We start from the raw sequence: 20086 nt of genomic DNA on the forward strand, positions 1-20086 counted from the left end.
GGTGTGTTGACTGTGTTTCATCCAGGGAGGAGCAAATGTATTTTCCCCTGTAACTTCTCTACTGTTATCCTTTTATCCCCAGCCATCTCCCTGCAAAACCCTATAGTGCTGATGATTTTTCCATATCCAGGAGGGCAGAAGTTACCCCCTCCTTGGTCTCTCAGAGTCTCCTCCTCTGCATTTCCCTTCCAGAGGAGCAAGAGCCCTTCACTTGAAATCCTCCCGCAATGCTGTGGCTGCTGCTGCTGCAGGTGTGGGTGAGCTGCCTCTGGCTGGGACACAGTGAGGTGGTGACGTCCTTTGAAACTTCATGTCCTCAGTTTTTTTTCCGGGAGATCCCCCCAAATGAAGCCCTGGAGCCGCAGAAACCAGCCTGGATCTGCCAGCGTTACAAGAACCAGTATTACTTTGCCACTCTGTATGACAGGAAGATGCGCATTCCTGTCTACTCTGCTTATATCTACCAGCCTGGACCTGGCAAAAGACCTAAGACATGGATGGTCGAACCCCAGGTGAGTGTCTCTCACAGCACATCACCCGCCAGTCATTGAAAAGCAGTATTAAAAGAACCATTTGTATTTGGTCCCACCCCTCTACACACATGCAAATGGACACACTGGATGGGATTCTTCTCATTTAACTTCAAACACCTTTGTCACATGATTTCTCTGATGCATCTGAGACATCAGCAGGAGGATGAGTCATATCCCAAAGGTGCCCAGTTTTTACCATTGACCTGACAGTAAATCAAATTACTTTGCATTACATTACAAAGTCAAATGATTCCACTCCCTGTACCCTGCTGTGGTGGGGGACCAAGTGATGGGCAAAAGACATCCAACTAAATTTAAGGAAATTTGAGGAAAACCAGATTTGAGGAAACAATGGTCCAGTTAGGATCTCATCCCCACTTTGTCCTGAGCTGTTCTGCATCCCTGACAGAGCTTATCTGCTCCCAGTGAAGAGTCAAACAGGCTTTGTGAGGGGTGGGAGAGAAGTGAGGGGAAACTCAGAAGGGGGTGAGATGGCCCAGGGACAAAGCCTTGGAGGAAAAGGCACTGGAGATGAGAGGGTCAGGTTAACTATGAAGGGATTTCTGGAGTAGTGTTTCAGGCAGAGAAAAGTGAGGAGCTTGAGTGTCAGTCCAGTCAGAAGGGTGTGATCTCCATCCATAAGCTGTGACCCTTGAGCACCTTTGCCCCAGGCTTGGTCCAGAAGGATCCAGCAGACAGACAGAACTGTGCAAGCTACAGAGCTCTACCAGACATCTTTCAGACAAATTTCAGGACTTCAGGAACACAGGTCAAGGAAATAACGGACACAAAAAGAGGCAATTCTTGTCATTGCTAAGGACAGAGTGGCAGGATTGATTTAGGTGAAAATGAACCACAGACTAAACCCATATGCAGGGTTCCAAAGGAAAGCTAATTATAATGCACTAAGTGAATTGAAATGACTTTCTGAAATTAAAAAATATTTGCACCTGTTCCTCATAGCACCTCAAGCAATTAATCTGGTATTGTACCACATCAGGACCAGACAAAAAACGAGATTTTGACACTCAGAGATATCTGCTCTAGGAAAATCTGTTCTATTACCCCCATCTCCAAAACTAACATCTTTTCCTCGTCTTTTTCTGTCAAGCTGATTGGCTCAATGTATCCCAAATCTATGGAAAAAGAGTGGACACTTTTAAATCAATACAATGTCAGCTTAGAGAAACTCAGCCACTCCCAGGCTATCCTTCATGACTACAAAAATCTGACGGGTTTGAACCGGGGCCATTTGAACCCCAATGGCCACCATGATGACTACAGCAGCAGGATGGCTACCTTCACCCTCACCAACATAGTGCCCCAGGATGAGAAGCTCAACGGAGGCGCCTGGAACAACTACGAGCAGCAAACAATGATCAGGAGGACCCAGGGCTGTAAAACCACCTATGTCATTGTGGGTGCTGTGCCTGGGAACAACTACATCGCCAGCGGGAGGGTTAATAAACCCAGCCACCTCTGGTCAGCTGCCTGCTGCATGGTGGACAACAACTACATAAAGGCTTGGGCAGTCATTGCTGAGAACGACAAGAACGAGGTCCAGCTCCTCACGCTGGGGGAGCTGGAGGACGCATTATCTGAGCTCTATGGGAGGGGACAGGTTTCCCTGTTTGACAGTGACTGTCCCCGGGAATAAGCCTCACATCCTGGGCGGAACAGGCTCAGGAGCTTTTGCCACATGTCACAGAATAACAGAATGGTTTTGGGTTGGAAGGAATTTCAAAGACCATCCATGTAGTCTCAGCTCACATGCCGTGGGCAGGGACATCTTTCACTATCCTCAGAGGCTTCAAGCCCTGCCCAACATGGTTTTGAACACTTTCGGGGCTGAAGCAGCCACAGCTTCTCTGAATAACCTGTGCCAGTGCCTCACCAACCTCACAGTAAAGAATTTCTTCTTAAAATCTAATCTAACCCCATCTGCTTTCAGTTTAATGCTATTCCCTCTTGTCCTATCGCTCCATACCTTTCTCCAAAGTCCCTCTCTCTTTTAAAATCCTTTAGACACTGGAAAGGGTCCAAGTTGTCCCATGAGCCTTCTTTTCTCCAGGCTCTCTCACCCTGAGCTCTCTCACCCTCTCTCCACAGCAGATGTGCTCTGACTCTTGAGCATCTTTGTGGCCTCCTCTAGACTCAACTCCAACAGCTTTGTGTCCTTTCGTTGCTGTGGGTCCCAGAGCTGGAGGCAGCATTGCAGCTGGGATCTCACCAAAGCAGAGTAGAAGGGAACAATTGCACTGTAAAGGGGAACAAAACTCCCAAAGGCCTCTGATTCGTTTCCAGGAAGGTCTGAGAGAACAGACTTCACATGATAGCTAATTTCCATTAGGAAGTGACAAACCTGTCTTCAGGTCAGGGAAATTTATCCATAAAAGGGTACCTACTGCCATGTACTTAGAGAGTAGTTTAGGAACTAACATAACGATTTCCATGCCAAATGCGTAATTTACTAATAAAACCATGTGGAATTTTACGTATCTTCTGATTATTGTTGTTCCTTTTGACCATAAACGTTTAGGGATCTTGGGGGGTTGGGGGGGGGTCCCTTTGCCTTGAGGGTGGTTTTGGGGGAAGAATGGGAGAGTCAGGCAAAGGTTACTAGAGAAACCTTCCTGTTGAGTCATGAGCTGCAGAAAGGACCCCCCTTGCTTGGTAAACTCCTTCTCAGGGAACTGACTGGGTTCAGCTGGATCCAATCTTAGCCTCAGATTTTGTCAGTTGTTTACATCTAAATTGTTTACATCTACAGATGTAATTGAAACTTTAGACAACTTGACTCACAGGTTTGAGGATTGCAAACCATACATATTTACATAATTATATATAACTTATGAAGGCAAAAATATGTTAATCAGAATTATTTAGTTCACAGGATGGAAGCTATAACTACTAGTATAGTATTGTGCACTATGAAGCCATATTGAAGCAAATCTATTAAAGCAGTTATATTAAAACCAGAAAAAGCAATTGAGTAGAGGTTGATGTTACTCACCCATACCAGTGACCATGGTCAAATCTCTTTGGCTCAGCCTCAAGAAGTGACCTTGAGAGGCATCTCCACTCCAAGGAGAAATCTGCACGCACAGACTTTCCAGGAAGGTGTGTATCTGCACATGCAAGACCTAAAGAGAGCAAAAGTCAGTCTCCACATCAGTAGTGATGTTCAGACACTTCCGGGGAAGCAGGGCTTCAGCACACATAGCAATTCCTCCAGAAGGCCAACACTGAAATACCCTCCATTCCTCCTCTCTGCCTTAGCTTTTATATCTGAGCTGAAGTCATATGGTATGGAATATTCCTTTGGATAATTTGGGTCAGCTGGCCTGGCTGTGGCCCTTCCCAAGATCCTACCCACTCCCTTTCCCTTCGGTGGGGGAAGGAATGTCAGAGGGACAGTGTTTCCGGGCAGTAGCCAAAACATAGTTCTGTTATCAACACCCATCCAGCTACCAGTGCAAAGCACAGCTCTGGAAGGGCTGTGACCTCTACCTCAGGCAGAGGTACCCAATACAGGTGTTCAACAATAAAATTTACTTGCTGCAGTGCTGGATTGCAGGGCCATATCTTATATAAACCACAAGTTGCTTCTCACTGAAACTTCTACAACCACCAGTAATGTCACAGTGCCAAGAGCATCCTTGCAAGACATTGGGTTTCCAATGCAATCTGAGGATGCCATAACACCCACACAAGAGTCAGCATCAGACACCAGTTATTCTCCTGTGAATGGGTATGAACAAAGTGGGCCAGGGTGCCAACAACTCATACAAGATACCCCCATGCAATGAGACCTTCAACTTTGATGTCCTCAGTCTTGATCCTTTAGGGGTGGGGGCCTGTGCAACAAAGAGTTCAACAGTGCCTTCAGGCTTATGTGGGCTTGTCCCACTTTCCCCCTGGCAGGGGTTTACCCTGTGTTATGCAGCACTGTGGATTTGGGGGACACTTTGGGGGTCTCTGATGCTTTATGGCCCCTTCTAATGAGGTAACCACTGTTGAGCCCTGCTTTGTTATGTCAGTTGGGCCTCATCAGAAAGGAGGAATTTGCCCCACCTCTGCCAGATCTGCTTTTCCTCAGCCTTATCCCTCATTCTGGCTGAACCCCACTCTGTTTAAGACATCAGTCCCAGGTTAACAGAGACAAAAGGAACCACATGACTCAACCAGTTTGTTTAAAAAACTTCAGTCTAACATACTTTTCTGCATAGGTCTGGTTGTCACACCCCACTCATCATTCTGTTATTCCTGGAGTTTTGGGAATGGAAGGAAATGAATCCAGTTTTGTTTTGAGTAAATGAATAACCTTTGAATCGCAGAACATTTTGGGTTGGAAAGGACCTTAACAACCAGCTAATTCCATGCCCTCTCATGGCCAGGGACACCTTCCACTATCTCAGGTTGCTCCAAACCCCAGCCAACGTGGCCATGGACACTTACAGGGATGAGGCAGTCTCAGCTTCTGTGGGCAACATGTACTGGGGCTTCACCACCCCCACAGTACCAAACATCTTCCTAATATCCAATCTATACCTACATTCAGTATATTTCAAGCCATATCACCTTGTACTAATGTCTTGGTTTTCCCCAGCCAGCAGCCACGCCCTCCACAGTCACTCCCTCAATCCCCGGACACTGGGATCAGGGAGAGAACTGGAAGGGTAGAAGCTGGAAAACTTGTGGGTGGAGATAAAGACAGTGTAACAGGGAAAGCAAAAGCTGTGCACACAAGCAAAGCACATTCAAGGAATTCTTTGCCCATTTCCCAAGGTTAGAAAGGCGTGCAGCCACCTCCAGGAGACCAGGGCCCCAACCCATCTAACAGTTACCTGGGAAGACAAAACCCACCACTCCAAATGTCACTCCCTTCTTCCTTCTTCCCCTCAATTTATATACTCAGCATGGTGCCACATGGTCTGGAATATCTCTCTTGTCAGTTAGGGTCACCTGTCCTGGCTGTGTCTCCTCCCAACCTCCTGAGTACCCCCAGCCTCTTGGCCAGCCTGGCAGTACAAAAAGCAGAAAAGGCCTTGGCTCTGTGGAAGCTTTGTTCAGCAATAACAAAAAATACCTCTGTGTTATCAACTCTGTATTCAGCAGAACACCAAAACCACATCCCCATACCTGCCACTGTCAAGAAAATTAACTCTGAACCCAGCACATCTCTCAGTTCCATGCCCTTGTCCAAAGTCTCTGCAGCTCCCCTGTAGACTCCTGAAGTCCTGGTAGATGCTCTGAGGTATCCCCAGAGCCTTCTCCTTCCCAGGCTGTTGGGATGAACCTGTTACAAAGCTATAGCCATCAGGCAAGAGAATACTTGTTGCCTGGACATAGGAATGGTATTATCTGAAGCTGCAGAAGAGTAGACTGTGACTGAGTGTATTCAGAGATGGGTCAGTCCATCTCATGTCACCAGAGATGTTCTGCTGGAAACAGAAGCACATGTAGGTGCTGGAGCAGCAGCAGCTGCAGCTGGTGGGATTGGTGAAATGATCAAGGAAGACACCAGACCCTGTTAACTGATCCTGACACACCATGCTGCAAATCAGCAAATTTTGGAGAAATTCTGAAGAATCTGTTACAAACCACTGTCAACCTATTTCAAGGTGCATATCAAAAATTCCCCTAAATAAAAATCAAAAACTTCTATCTTCTGTGGAATTCCCTGTTTATAAGAAAGGGAAAATTCAGGACTGGGTATATATTTAATTGATACTGACATTCCATGCTGCAAGTCAACAAATTTCAAAGAAATTCTGAGGAAGCTATTACAATCAACTGTCAACATATTTCAGGGTGGGTGTGAACAAAGTCCCCTAACTAAAAATTGAAAATTACTCTTGTCTGTGGAATTCCCTGTTTGTAAGAAGGGGCAAATTTATGACTGTGTATATATTGCAATGGCACTCCTGAGGATTCAATCAGTCCCTTCTCCAAGGAGAAGACTGAAAGAACAGTTCAACTCCCTGTTCTGAGACTCTGCTTCAAAGAAAGCTCTTGCTCCTTCCTCACCATTCACTCCAATATTCAAAGCTTTTTGTGAGCTTTGCAATAAAGATATATATATATATATATATATATATGTATAGACAAAGCCTAAGTTGGAGTTGCTGATCTCCAAGGAGCAATTGGAGCTTATGCATGCACTCAAATTTGCAGCACTTCAGTATTCTTGGTCTGTCAGGGTGGCAAGGAGAGAAGGAATGATTTGGCAAAGAAACTCAAGCCAGCTCACCTGAAAACTAACATCAAAATGTTGAATGAGAAGGAGGGGTGAGTTTCTTGAGCACCAAGCCACGAGCCATGACTTGCAAGAGGCCTCTGGACAAACACAGGTGACTGAACTAGAAAATTCACTCTAAACCCTGTTTGAGAAAACTAACAACTCTCTCTTTCCATATAAAACCCAGCCAGTCTGAGAATGTAACGGAGGCATTTAAAAGTCCTCTGCTACTTTGGGGCTGTGAGCAGAGTCCTGTGCTGCTGTTTCTCACTGCAGGTTGTTTCCTATGTATTTATTAATCTAGATATTAAGTCAGAAACATTTTAATTTCATATAATGAGTACCACAAAAAGACTTTTCAAATGCTTCTCCAATTGATTTCGGGCAGATATGGCTGTGCTCTGTAGAGTATTGTAAGAAGTCACTACCTGTGGTTCATGTTCTCAGTTTCCAGCTCCTGGTTCCTGACTGAGGGCTGAAAAAGAAGAACCCTTTTAACTGCTTGTCCTACCTGCCTTATTCTAAAGCTTGGTGATAATTAATCACCCAATGAGTGTCTGGCCATGCAAATGGAGGCATCCTTGCTATCCCAAACCTGTGCTCCCTCTGAAAGGAGACAAAGCCCCCTGCTTAGTTGTCAGAATCCCTGGGAGCTTTTCAGTAATTTTCTCATAAAAGAAATGATCTTGCTGACTGCTGAGAATCACATCAGCACTGAGAAAGACAAAATGGGACAGCTGGCTGTCTAAGAAATTCCTACAATTTTGCCTTTGACTGTACAGGAAAATCAATCATCAAAGCTGAAGATGGGCATCAGCAGGAATCCCAAGCACCCACAGGAAGAGCTGCCCCCGCCAGGGCTTGCAGTGCAGCAGACATTGTGCTGATAAGATAGAGGTATTATCCCTCCTGCTTGCTGCTACCATCTACTCGGCCCCTTCATTTTCTCTCTCCATGTCTCTGGAGGCTCAGAGTCTGGGGCTGGATAACATGGAAATGCAAGGTGAGCAGCAGGAAACCCATTGCCCAATGTCAGCTGGGGTCACAGGACCCCAAGTGCACCATTTGGGTTCAATATAGGGTCTGACTGGAGGAGCTGGATGTCTGTGTGAACCTGGATGGGGCTAGAGACGTGTAGGAAGAGCAACGCTGCTGTTCCTACCCTGTCCAATCCCCCAGGAGATTAAATCCCAGCTCAGAATTGCAGGGGGCTGAGCAGACTCTGTGACCAGCTGCAGGTGTCTGCTGTGAGAAGGTGTTCAAAGCAGTAGGGAGGTGGGAAAAGGTGACCTTGTCCCAGGGCTGTGACTCATTTGCAAGATAACTTTGCTGTGAGAGGTGATTATACTTGTGGAGAGTTTGGCTCCTTCCTCACACAGTCTGGGTTCTCCCACTGCTGCCTCCTCCTCTGGGCACCTCAACCCTGGTTTTATGTTTCACCCTTGTTTCCCTCATGATTTTTCCATATCCAGGAGAACAGAAATTAAACCTTTCCTGGTCTCTCATAACCCTCTCCTCCACCAGCCCTATCCACCTGCACAAAAAGCCTCCAGACAATGACCAGCTCTCTCCAAGCTGTGTCCCTCTGCATTTCCCTTCCAGGGGAGCAAGAGCCCTTCACTTGAAATCCTCCCGCAATGCTGTGGCTGCTGCTGCTGCAGGTGTGGGTGAGCTGCCTCTGGCTGGGACACAGTGAGGTGGTGACGTTCTTTGAAACTTCATGTCCTCAGTTTTTCTATGCAAACAACACCCTAGGTGATGTCCTGCATCCAAAGAACCCAGCCTGGATCTGCCAGATCTACAAAAACCAGTAGCACTTTGCCACCCTGTACGACAGAGATTTGCACAGTCCAGTGTACTCTGCTTGCATCAACCAGCCTGGACCGGGCAGCAGATCTAGACTGTGGTTTGTTGAGCTCAAGGTGAGTGTTTCTCTTACAGCACATCACCCTCCAGTCACTCAGAGATGAACTGCAGCATTTAAATTACCATTTCTACAAGGAGAAGGGAACATGAAGGACACACTTCTATCCTAAAACATCTTCCTGTGGGAGACAACTCTCCAGGGCTCCAGTCCTTGTGAGGCTGCAATTTGTGCCGTGGCACTGCAAGATTAAGAGAGGTGTGTGAAGAGCGCGGGGATTTGGTGGCGCTTTGCAGGTGGCAAAAGAAAGAGGACGGCCCCTTGAATGTGGTGTGAACACAAGTGTCAGAGGGAAGGTTAAGGTGTAGGCGCAGTTTATTTGGGCGAGATGGAGCCGAGAAGCTTTCCGTGTCAATTCAGACAAGAAAGGCAGAATGGCACGGTATGGAGGGTTTAGAAGAAAAGCACACGTCCTGGGCGTGGTTGGGCAAAAGCAAAACCTAGGAGCAGAGTGTCCTGTGTGAGAAGTAGAGCACGGCTCACCCCTGGAGAATGAAAGCGAAGCTGGGCACAAGCGGAGGGGAAAGCAGCCGCAGAGCACCGAGTTCATCTGTGCAGCCTACTTGATGGCACTGGCAAGTGGAAGAGGGGCAGCTCAACGGGAGCTACCTTTGCTGCCAGCTATTCCTCGTGCAGCTTTCTGTGGAAAACACTGCCCTTGCCATTAGGCTCCGAGATGCGGAGAACACATTCGTAGCTGTAGGATGGCACGTAGAGCTGGAGAGAAAGTGTGTGTCTCCAGGGAGGTGGATGCAGTTCAGTGAGAGTCCCCAGGGAGGTGGATGCAGTTCAGTGCGGGTCTCCAGGGAGGTGGATGCAGTTCAGTGAGTGTCTCCAGGGAGGTGGATGCAGTTCAGTGAGTGTCTCCAGGGAGGTGGATACAGTTCAGTGAGTGTCCCCAGGGAGGTGGATGCAGTTCACTGCGGATCCCCAGGGAGGTGGATGCAGTTCAGTGAGTGTCTTAAGGGAGGTGGATGCAGTTCAGTGAGTGTCCCCAGGGAGGTGGATGCAGTTCACTGCGGATCCCCAGGGAGGTGGATGCAGTTCAGTGAGTGTCTTAAGGGAGGTGGATGCAGTTCAGTGAGTGTCCCCAGGGAGGTGGATGCAGTTCAGTGAGTGTCCCCAGGGAGGTGGATGCAGGTCAGTGTGTGTCTCCAGGGAGGTGGATGCAGGTCAGTGAGTGTCTCCAGGGAGGTGGATGCAGTTCAGTGCGGGTCTCCAGGGAGGTGGATGCAGTTCAGTGAGTGTCCCCAGAGAGGTGGATGCAGTTCCGTGTGTGTCTCCAGGGAGGTGGATGCAGTTCAGTGAGTGTCCCCAGGGAGGTGGATGCAGGTCAGTGTGTGTCTCCAGGAAGGTGGATGCAGTTCCGTGCATGTCTCCAGGGAGGTGGATGCAGGTCAGTGAGTGTCCCCAGGGAGGTGGATGCAGGTCAGTGAGTGTGATTTACATGTTGAGCAGCTGATCGCACAGCAAAGAGTGAGCGCTCACCAAAACAACCACACCATGGCGCTGCCAACCCGCTAAAGAAGGGAACGCAGCCAGCCCAGCTCGAAAGCCCCGAGCGCAGAGCCAAGTTCCAAACGTCCCTGCTCTCAAATCCACAGTGCCAGCGCAAAAAAGATTTCCCTGATCTTCCTCTTCTAACAGCATGCTCTTTGCTCCACGCTCCCAGGGGAACACGAACTCCTTTGCCTTAACAAAGCTTTCCACTCACTCGGAGTATGCGCCAACCTATTGTTAGACGGGATAATGGTTTATCAGCTTCCCAGTAATGTTTCCTATTTAAAATCCAGATTTTAAAACTTGTTCAGAGAATAACTTTTCCCGTATCAATTCTTTCAGGATTTGAGAATTTAATGTGTTCCCTTAATTGAATGCAACAAGACCTTTAACTGGTACTCCAGTTACAGTCAGTACCATCGTCTCATCTCCATTGCCTCCGTTACCAGCTAATAAATTATGATGGAAGACACCTCAGGAGATCAGATCATCCAACAGCTCAGAGTAAAATAGCTCTGAAGTCAGATCAACTCACTTAGGGCTGTGTCTGTTTGAATTTTGAAAATTATGAGGAATTGAAACACTTAAAGGAAGATAACTCTGGGTGGCTCCAGAAACATCCTGAGAAACTCGAGCAAACTCAAAACCTGGGAAACTACCACTGCTTTCTGTCCCTCAGTCCAAGCAGTCACGAAGAACAAGTGTTCCCAACACACATGTACACTGCATCTACATTACAGGCATCACTAGCAGCCACATCCTGCTCCCTTCTGTGCCTGGGAAGAATGAGACTGGATGTTTCCATGTGGGCAAACTTGGTCCCCCCAGCAGCTCAGACACTCAGCCTGCCCCGTGACCCCACATTCCAGTATTTCAGTGTCCCAAGGCCACAGCACTACTCTGGTTGCTGGCACAGACCATCACACACCCCTTAAATGAATCAGAACTCCCCTGGTCCCACAGCCAGAACCCCCCTTGCTCGCCCCCAGGCCACTGCGATTTTTCACCAACTTTTCCAGTTTGATCTTTGCTGGTGCTCTCAACACTGGCACACCCAGATGTGCTGCAGTTGTTGCCCTTTGGTGGAAAGGACTTGTATAAAGCCTGGTTTCCTAACAGGAGTTGCACAACCTTTCAAAGCAACCTTTTCCAGGCTATGAACAATGTCATTCAAATGTCAACATTTTTTTTTTCCATATGTGAAATCAGGATTTCCTTATTCCAGGCATGCCCAAAACAAGGCAGAAACTGCATTGTGCCTTCTGTTTCACCTGCTGACATGTTTGCAGACAATGCTAGGAGAATATCTGTTTTGATCAAAGTTAATCTGTAGCCCTTTAGTGCTTTTGTGCTTTAGTTAGTTAGTTAGTTAGTTAGTTAGTTAGTTAGTTAGTTAGTTATTTTTGCTTTGCTATTTACTTGATGTCCCATTGAATTGTTGAATCATAAACAGAATATCTGTCTGTATATCAGCACAGCAATGATGAATAAACACAAGGGAAGGAGCAGATTGATTGTTTGCTAGACTGTTCCTAGAAACTGAGAAATCTATTAATTAATGGTGACCACAGCAGATGGAGGAAACATCCTATATGATGTCAATATATGGAATGGAATGGAATGGAATATGCAATGGAATATTACAGTTTTATGATTACAGCCAAGGCACTGCTTTTGCCACCATAAGTGGAGCAGAGGGAATCTTAAAAGACTACACTGTAACTGCTGTCCATGCTCACTGAGAAAATAATGCTTTTACAGCAGAGCAGGTCACACTGCAGGTGAATCATGGTTCCAATTGTAGACTGTCTTCAAAAAACCCCACACAAACACAAATGAAAGGATTTGGAACCCAAAGGAATCTCTGCACGTGACATCAGCTTACTTTGGTTTTTTTTCCAAATTCTGAATTCCATTTACTTCCTAGCCAATTCTTCCCCCCAGCCAGAGATGTAATTTATGGTTTTCCCATATCGAATTAGCTTAGAATTTGATTACCTCTATTTAAAAAGACAGAAAGAATCTGTTAATTTCAGACTGAAACCCACAGTGTTTAGAACATCAATACTTTGAACTAACTTTTCTTAATAAAACAGAAACTTTAAAGCATAATCCATGTATTTTTGGAAGAGGAAAAAGTTTTACATCCATTAACAGGCAGCAACACATTCACTGTTTGCTGTGACATTATTAAAATGAGCTGAGTCTCTAGATCTCAGAAAAGTCTTCCTTAAAGTCAATTTGTCTGTCAGTCCTTCAAGATTATTATTGAAGAAATAAGAAATAAATTAACAATTTCTGTACATGGTTCCCCCCCCCACCCTAGTTTTAAAAGCAAAGACTGAAACAGAATCTAGATATTAATAAACAATCATCTTTAATATCAAGATATACACGGATATCTGGGATGATAAGAGAGACTGATCCTGATCCTGCAAAGCCAAGCTCTTGTGTCAGTAGGACATTTAAAATATTAAAATTTAGTGGAAATTAATGAATTTTAACTGCTAAAGAAATGTTCAGTGTTTTGAAACTGAGAAGGCAGCAAGGAAATTTATCAATGCATGTAAGCTTAAAAATACTCGTGTCATTGTTGTACTACCCCATCACCCTCCCCACAAATGCTTTTGTGAATTTTCATTTTCACTTTTCTGTGTTGACTTACTCATGGGAAAAACCCAAACCCAAAGGAACATACTATCATTCTCTTCCCATAATGAGTAGCTCAGGATTTTAATTAGCTGACAAAAACTCTTTGGCTGAAAGTAATATCATGTGACTAACATGACCAACACAGCCACACAATGCAGCCTGACATGGACCATGGAATATCCTGTTTGAAGTAGTAAATTTGCAGACAGTTGCTTTTGTATGCCATTTCTCACCTTTGTAACCATGACACATGCTGAGACTCTAAATGGGAGACTTACAGATCAGCTGGTATTTTTTTTTTAAAGAGTCATTGATACTATACGTGTGATAGTGGATTGCATGCTGTGTAAAACCATCAAATTATTTATCAATGGAACAGAAATGAAAGGAAGGATTTTCTGACAAATTCAAGGCAAGTTTGCAGCATTGCTGGGGTGTGAGGCTTCATCCATGTGTGTTCCATTTGCCAGCTGCAGTACCCATGTCTGTTCACTCTGTTTTCTGCTGTGCACATGAATATATATGTTCTTTGGAGCAGCACCCTGCAGGGCCTAAGGGGAAAGGTTTTTATGGCTTAAAGTCTGGTAATAACCTCCTGCTCCTGAATACTTCTCATATGCCACTTCTATTGTATTCAATCCCTTATTTCAAAGCTAATGACTTAGTGGTGAGACAAAGGAACTGTTGGTGATGCTGACGTTGATGCTGGAGAGATTTTTTTGACTGGGGTCATTGATGCTGCAGAATGTGATTTACATTCAGATAACAACATCACTATGAAGTGCTCCTATAAGATGATGTGCAACTGTTGAACGGGAGATTTCAGCATGATGCAGTCACTGTAATGCTCTTAACTGGTTTGAATTCAGGTTTAAGATAAAAGGAGGTGGCAGCCTCTAGAACCTCAAGAGAGAAAGCCCCGTGGGCGTGTGCCCCAGTGGACTCTCCCCTTTATTTGAATAAAGTTGCAGGAATTCTCTGTGTCCTTTTTGGACATCAACATCTGGTGTTGTGAATAGTTTTCTGTACACAACATTTGAGATACAAATGCCTCTCTTGCTGTATGCAACAGATATGTTAATGGTGATATTATCACAAAGGAAATAAAAAAATATTAAAGTCCACAGCAGAACGGGTTAAATTATCAAATAGCCAGGGAAATAGATCAACTCTCAGGTAGCAAGGCTAGATAGCAGGAAATCAGAAGTACAAATATTTATCATAAGTCCCAGGACTCTGGGGGTTTTCACCAAAGGATGAAAGAGTAGAAAATTTTCAAATCAAATAATGCTCATGGATCAGGGCTACAAATTTAGAGACCATTTGGTCATTAAACACCTCTAAAACCCCAGAGAAATTGACTGAATATGTAGCATTTGAGTACCTGATGTATGGGTTTTCTAAGAGTCTGAACGTAGCATGACTGCTGAAAAGACTTTTAGAGAAAATGACATGGTGGGAAAAATGTCTAGGAGAGAGCTAAAAACATTTTGCCTGATTTTGTTAAGCAGGAACACATGAATTAGGTAAGGAGAGAAAGAAGCCAGTATGACAGAATGTTAGTGCTGCCTTGAGCAGAAACATGTGTCTCAGAAATATGTTGCATGATATACACTGGTTCAGTAACACTGGGTTTGATGAACTGAACCTAACCAAATTCCAATTAGGGGAGAAAACTAGTGTTTCATATACAGATTAAATAAGAATTACTGCTTACAATTACATTTACGATTTTCAAACAAACTAATTTTTAAAAAATAGGGTTAATGGTTTCACGGATTTAATTTTAACAAGTGGACAGTTTGCAGGAAAACTGGTCATCTGATGTAAGGATAGATTAAATAATTTGTATAGAGCTGTTCCTTTGGATTGTTTGGGTTTTGGGAATTTTTCTTAGAATTTTTTTTCATTTCAGAAAGTCAACATTTGGGAGTTTCAGGGAACGAGTTGATGAAGGAAACTAAGGAGTTTAATATTATATAGGATTTTTTTTGTTTCCAGGTACTTACTGCTTCTTTAATGTCATATCATGTACAACAGGAAAAACAATACAAAAAGCGAACCCTGAACCTAGGGAGACGAGTAACTCCTCCAATAATCTTAGGTGAACACATGGTACAATGATAAAATAAATGGCTAAAGCAAGATGTGCCTTAAAATCAAGAAGAGAAAGACATTTTGTATATTGCTTCAATCAAATAAACTAGTCTTTGGAAAAAGATGTAAAAACAGATAGGAAAAGATTTTGTGGTCAATAAAAAATAAGGTCAAGAAGGAAGAAGGAAGAAGGTGAGATGACCTGCTATACAGTGGCATTTGAAAATTAAGTCAAGCTTGAAAAAAAGACGGCTCAAGAATCAACACCTTGATTTAATTATCAGTAAGGAAGAGGCAATGAGGGTGAGATTATGGTACTGACAGTAACTGGAGTACCAGTTAAAGGTCTTGTTGCATTCAATTAAGGGAACACATTAAATTCTCAAATTCTGAAAGATAGGAATAAATAGGAAAAATTAAATAGGAAGCATTACTGGGAAGCTGATAAACCATTATCCCGTCTAACAATAGGTTGGCGCATACTCCGAGTGAGTGGAAAGCTTTGTTAAGGCAAAGGAGTTCGTGTTCCCCTGGGAGCGTGGAGCAAAGAGCATGCTGTTAGAAGAGGAAGATCAGGGAAATCTTTTTTGCGCTGGCACTGTGGATTTGAGAGCAGGGACGTTTGGAACTTGGCTCTGCGCTCGGGGCTTTCGAGCTGGGCTGGCTGCGTTCCCTTCTTTAGCGGGTTGGCAGCGCCATGGTGTGGTTGTTTTGGTGAGCGCTCACTCTTTGCTGTGCGATCAGCTGCTCAACATGTAAATCACACTCACTGACCTGCATCCACCTCTCTGGGGACACTCACTGACCTGCATCCACCTCCCTGGGGACACTCACTGAACTGCATCCACCTCTCTGGGGACACTCACTGACCTGCATCCACCTCCCTGGAGACCCGCAGTGAACTGCATCCACCTCCCTGGGGACACTCACTGAACTGCATCCACCTTCCTGGAGACACTCACTGACCTGCATCCACCTCCCTGGGGATCCACAGTGAACTGCATCCATCTCCCTGGAGACACTCACTGAACTGCATCCACCTCCCTGGGGACACGCACGGAACTGCATCCACCTCCCTGGAGACCCGCACGGAACTGCATCCACCTCCCTGGGGACACTCACTGAACTGCATCCACCTCCCTGGGGACACTCACTGAACTGCATCCACCTCCCTGGGGATCCACAGTGAACTGCATCCATCTCCCTGGGGACACTCACTGAACTGCATCCACCTCCCTGGAGACATGCACGGAACTGCATCCACCTCCCTGGGGACACTCACTGAACTGCATCCACCTCCCTGGGGACACTCACTGAACTGCATCCACCTCCCTGGAGACATGCACTGAACTGAATCCACCTCCCTGGGGACACTCACTGAACTGCATCCACCTCCCTGGGGACACTCACTGAACTGCATCCACCTCCCTGGAGACACTCACTGAACTGCATCCACCTCCCTGGAGACATGCACTGAACTGAATCCACCTCCCTGGGGACACTCACTGAACTGCATCCACCTCCCTGGGGACACACACTGAACTGCATCCACCTCCCTGGGGACTCTCACTGAACTGCATCCACCTCCCTGGAGACACACACTTTCTCTCCAGCTCTACGTGCCATCCTACAGCTACGAATGTGTTCTCCGCATCTCGGAGCCTAATGGCAAGGGCAGTGTTTTCCACAGAAAGCTGCACGAGGAATAGCTGGCAGCAAAGGTAGCTCCCGTTGAGCTGCCCCTCTTCCACTTGCCAGTGCCATCAAGTAGGCTGCACAGATGAACTCGGTGCTCTGCGGCTGCTTTCCCCTCCGCTTGTGCCCAGCTTCGCTTTCATTCTCCAGGGGTGAGCCGTGCTCTACTTCTCACACAGGACACTCTGCTCCTAGGTTTTGCTTTTGCCCAACCACGCCCAGGACGTGTGCTTTTCTTCTAAACCCTCCATACCGTGCCATTCTGCCTTTCTTGTCTGAATTGACACGGAAAGCTTCTCGGCTCCATCTCGCCCAAATAAACTGTGCCTACACCTTAACCTTCCCTCTGACACTTGTGTTCACACCACATTCAAGGGGCCGTCCTCTTTCTTTTGCCACCTGCAAAGCGCCACCAAATCCCCGCGCTCTTCACACACCTCTCTTAATCTTGCAGTGCCACGGCACAAATTGCAGCCTCACAAGGACTGGAGCCCTGGAGAGTTGTCTCCCACAGGAAGATGTTTTAGGATAGAAGTGTGTCCTTCATGTTCCCTTCTCCTTTCCTAGATTGTGTTTCTCTTTTTTATGTCTTTGGCATACAACCACTAATCCAGCAATTACTTCTCTCCTGACACTTTTTGCTGAGTGAGAACTATGTGGACCCATTGAACTCTGCCAAGTGAAAAGCACAGAAGTGTCTTAAGCTGAGGAGAAAGCATGCACAACACATGGTATTTCTGTATGGTATACGTACTGGGGGTCCAAGCCATGAGGAAAAGGCACCCAAGAGAGGCTAATCTTGAGAGACCAACAGTCCCGCTGGGATCTCATCCCCATATTGCCCTGAGCTGTTCTGCATCCCTGACAGAGCTTATCTGCTCCCAGTGAAGAGTCAAACAGGCTTTGTGAGGGGTGGGAGAGAAGTGAGGAGAAACTCAGAAGGGGGTGAGATGGCCCAGGGACAAAGCCTTGGAGGAAAAGGCACTGGAGATGAGAGGGTCAGGTTAACTATGAAGGGATTTCTGGAGTAGTGTTTCAGGCAGAGAAAAGTGAGGAGCTTGAGTGTCAGTCCAGTCAGAAGGGTGTGATCTCCATCCATAAGCTGTGACCCCTGAGCACCTTTGCCCCAGGCTTGGTCCAGAAGGATCCAGCAGACAGACAGAACTGTGCAAGCTACAGTGCCCTCACAAATGTCCTCCAACTTTCAGGAAGACAGGCTGGGCCACTTAAAGAACAGAAGGACAGCAAATTCAGGACCTTTCCATGGGCAGAGTAAGGGAAGAGTTTTGGGTGAAAATGTGGAAGATCATCATGTCCAGTTCCAGAGGAAGGCTAAATATGCTTCCCTACAGATGAACAATGAGCTGTTGAACTTACGAAAAAAAAATCATTTACACTTGCTAGTCTCATGAACATGAACAATTAATCTGGTCTTGCACCACTGCAGCCTCCACATTAGCAAGGGATAAAAGCTGCTGTCATTTTATAGAATCTTAGAACCATAGAGTGGTTTGTGTTGGAAGGAACCTTAAAGATCATATTAATGTAATCTCCCTCCATAGGCCAGGCCACTTGCCACCAGACCAGCATGCTCCAAACCTATCACTGGTCTTATCTTCCTGGACCCTGGAGACAGGATACCTGGAAAAAAAAAATCTTTGATTTTTTAACTGTTTCCAGAGGCCTTTTTGGAATATTTCTTTTCCCCAGGACTCTGTGGGTTACAGGCTCCTCTCAGAGATAGATAATTTGTAACCTTTTTTGAGTGATGCTGCAGAGAATGCTCCCTGGCTCAGATCAGCTCTGAGACACATTCTTAGCACTGTTGTAGCAGATTCCATTTCCATTGAGATCTTTTTGCTTACTGAGCAAAAATTCTTATCCTTGAACAAACTGAAGAACTTCCAGGGAAACCTCAGCTCCAGGACTGATTTCCTGTCACATCACCCTGTGTATGGGGTTAGAACAAGCAACATCTGGTGTTCCAAGACTGGGCTACTCCTGTAGCAGCCACACATAAAATCACAGAATCACAGCGTGGCGTGAGGGGATCCAGGGAGAGATCTGGGGAGATTTGGGCTCTGGAGACAGGGGTAAAGGGAAGCAGATTTGACAGGGAAGGTGTCTCACCAAAATCACCTTTAAATCCAGGGAGTGGTAAATGCTTCTTGTCTTATGCATCCATCCATGCTCCCAGCACAGGCTGCAGGATGGATCACAAAGTCAAAATGATCACAAGTCAAAATGAGCGCTGTCACATTCTGAGCCACTTTCTCTTTAAAGGTTTTGTGTTTGTGCAGGAGGGGCATGTTTATAGTTTCTGTCTGCTTCATCCATTTTCATACACTGACATGACAAAAAATGGTATTTTGACCATCGGAGACATCTGGTTCAGAGTAATCTGTTTCATTACATGCCTCCTCAGTACTGACACCTTTTCCTCTTACCCTGTGAAGCTGATCAATCCAACTTATGGCAAAGATATGGATAAAGAGGAGGCCATCAAAAAATCATACAAGATCACTTCTCAGAAAACTGGTGAGAGTCAGGCTATCAACCAAGACTACAAAAACCTCCAGGGTCTGAACCATGGTCACTTGACTCCCTGTGGCCACTGAAGAGGCAACAACACCAAGGAGGCTACCTTCACCCTCACCAACAGAGTGGCCCAGAACAGCACACAGCAGGGGTGCCTGGGTAGAGTAGGAGAACCAAATGATGGCCCAGAAAACCCAGAGCTGCAATACCACCTGTGTCATCATGGGTGCTGTGCCTGGGAACACCTACATCCCCAGTGGGACAGTTAATGCACCCAGCCACATCTGCTCACCTGCCTGTTGCCTGATGGGCACAAAGTCCAAAGATGCTCGGGGTGTCATTGCTGAGAACGACAAGAATGTGTTGGAGAACCTCAAGCTGGGGAAGCTGGAGGAGAGGTTGACCAAGCTTTATTGGGGGAAAACTGTTACTCTCTTCCTGGAAATAAGCCTCACATCCTTGATGGAAAAAGCTCAGGAGCTTTCCCCACATGTTACAGAATCATGCAATCACAGAACGGGTTGGTTTTGATGGGACATTAAAGCCTTCAAGGTTATCTCATTTTGACCTGCTTGCCGTGGGCAGTGACATCCTTTAGGCACTGGACTCTCTGGAGTCTTCTCCAGGCTGAACATCCCCAGCTCTCTCACCCTCTCTCCAGAGCAGACATGCTCCAGCCCTCAGAGCACCTTCATGGCCTACAGTGGACTCCACACCAACACCTTTGTATCCTTCTTGTGCTGTGGGCCCCAGAGCTGGAGGCAGCACTGCAGCTGGGGTATCAGCAGAGCAGAGTAGAGGGAGATAACCGAAGGTTACTGAAATAGTCCTAATTTAAATTGTAACATTTCATTCCCTTTCCTGAAAGGAACTTTTTCCTTTCAGAAAAGGGAATGAAATCTTGAA

At 46.0% G+C, this 20086-nt stretch overlaps 1 protein-coding gene and 1 pseudogene across 1 annotated transcript; both read left to right on the top strand.

The window, feature by feature from the left end:
• The first annotated feature begins 227 nt into the window (after window positions 1–227).
• On the top strand, window positions 228–2190 carry LOC134043561 (endonuclease domain-containing 1 protein-like). The gene is made up of 2 exons (XM_062492040.1): window positions 228–512; window positions 1645–2190. Exons 1-2 carry the CDS (start codon window positions 228–230, stop codon window positions 2188–2190), a joined length of 831 nt encoding a protein of 276 aa, XP_062348024.1.
• A 6221-nt stretch (window positions 2191–8411) lies between these two features.
• Window positions 8412–19711, top strand: LOC134043846 (endonuclease domain-containing 1 protein-like; annotated as a pseudogene).
• Window positions 19712–20086: the final 375 nt, after the last annotated feature.

This window comes from Cinclus cinclus, chromosome 4, assembly GCF_963662255.1.
Source record: "Cinclus cinclus chromosome 4, bCinCin1.1, whole genome shotgun sequence".
Classification (NCBI taxonomy): domain Eukaryota; kingdom Metazoa; phylum Chordata; class Aves; order Passeriformes; family Cinclidae; genus Cinclus; species Cinclus cinclus.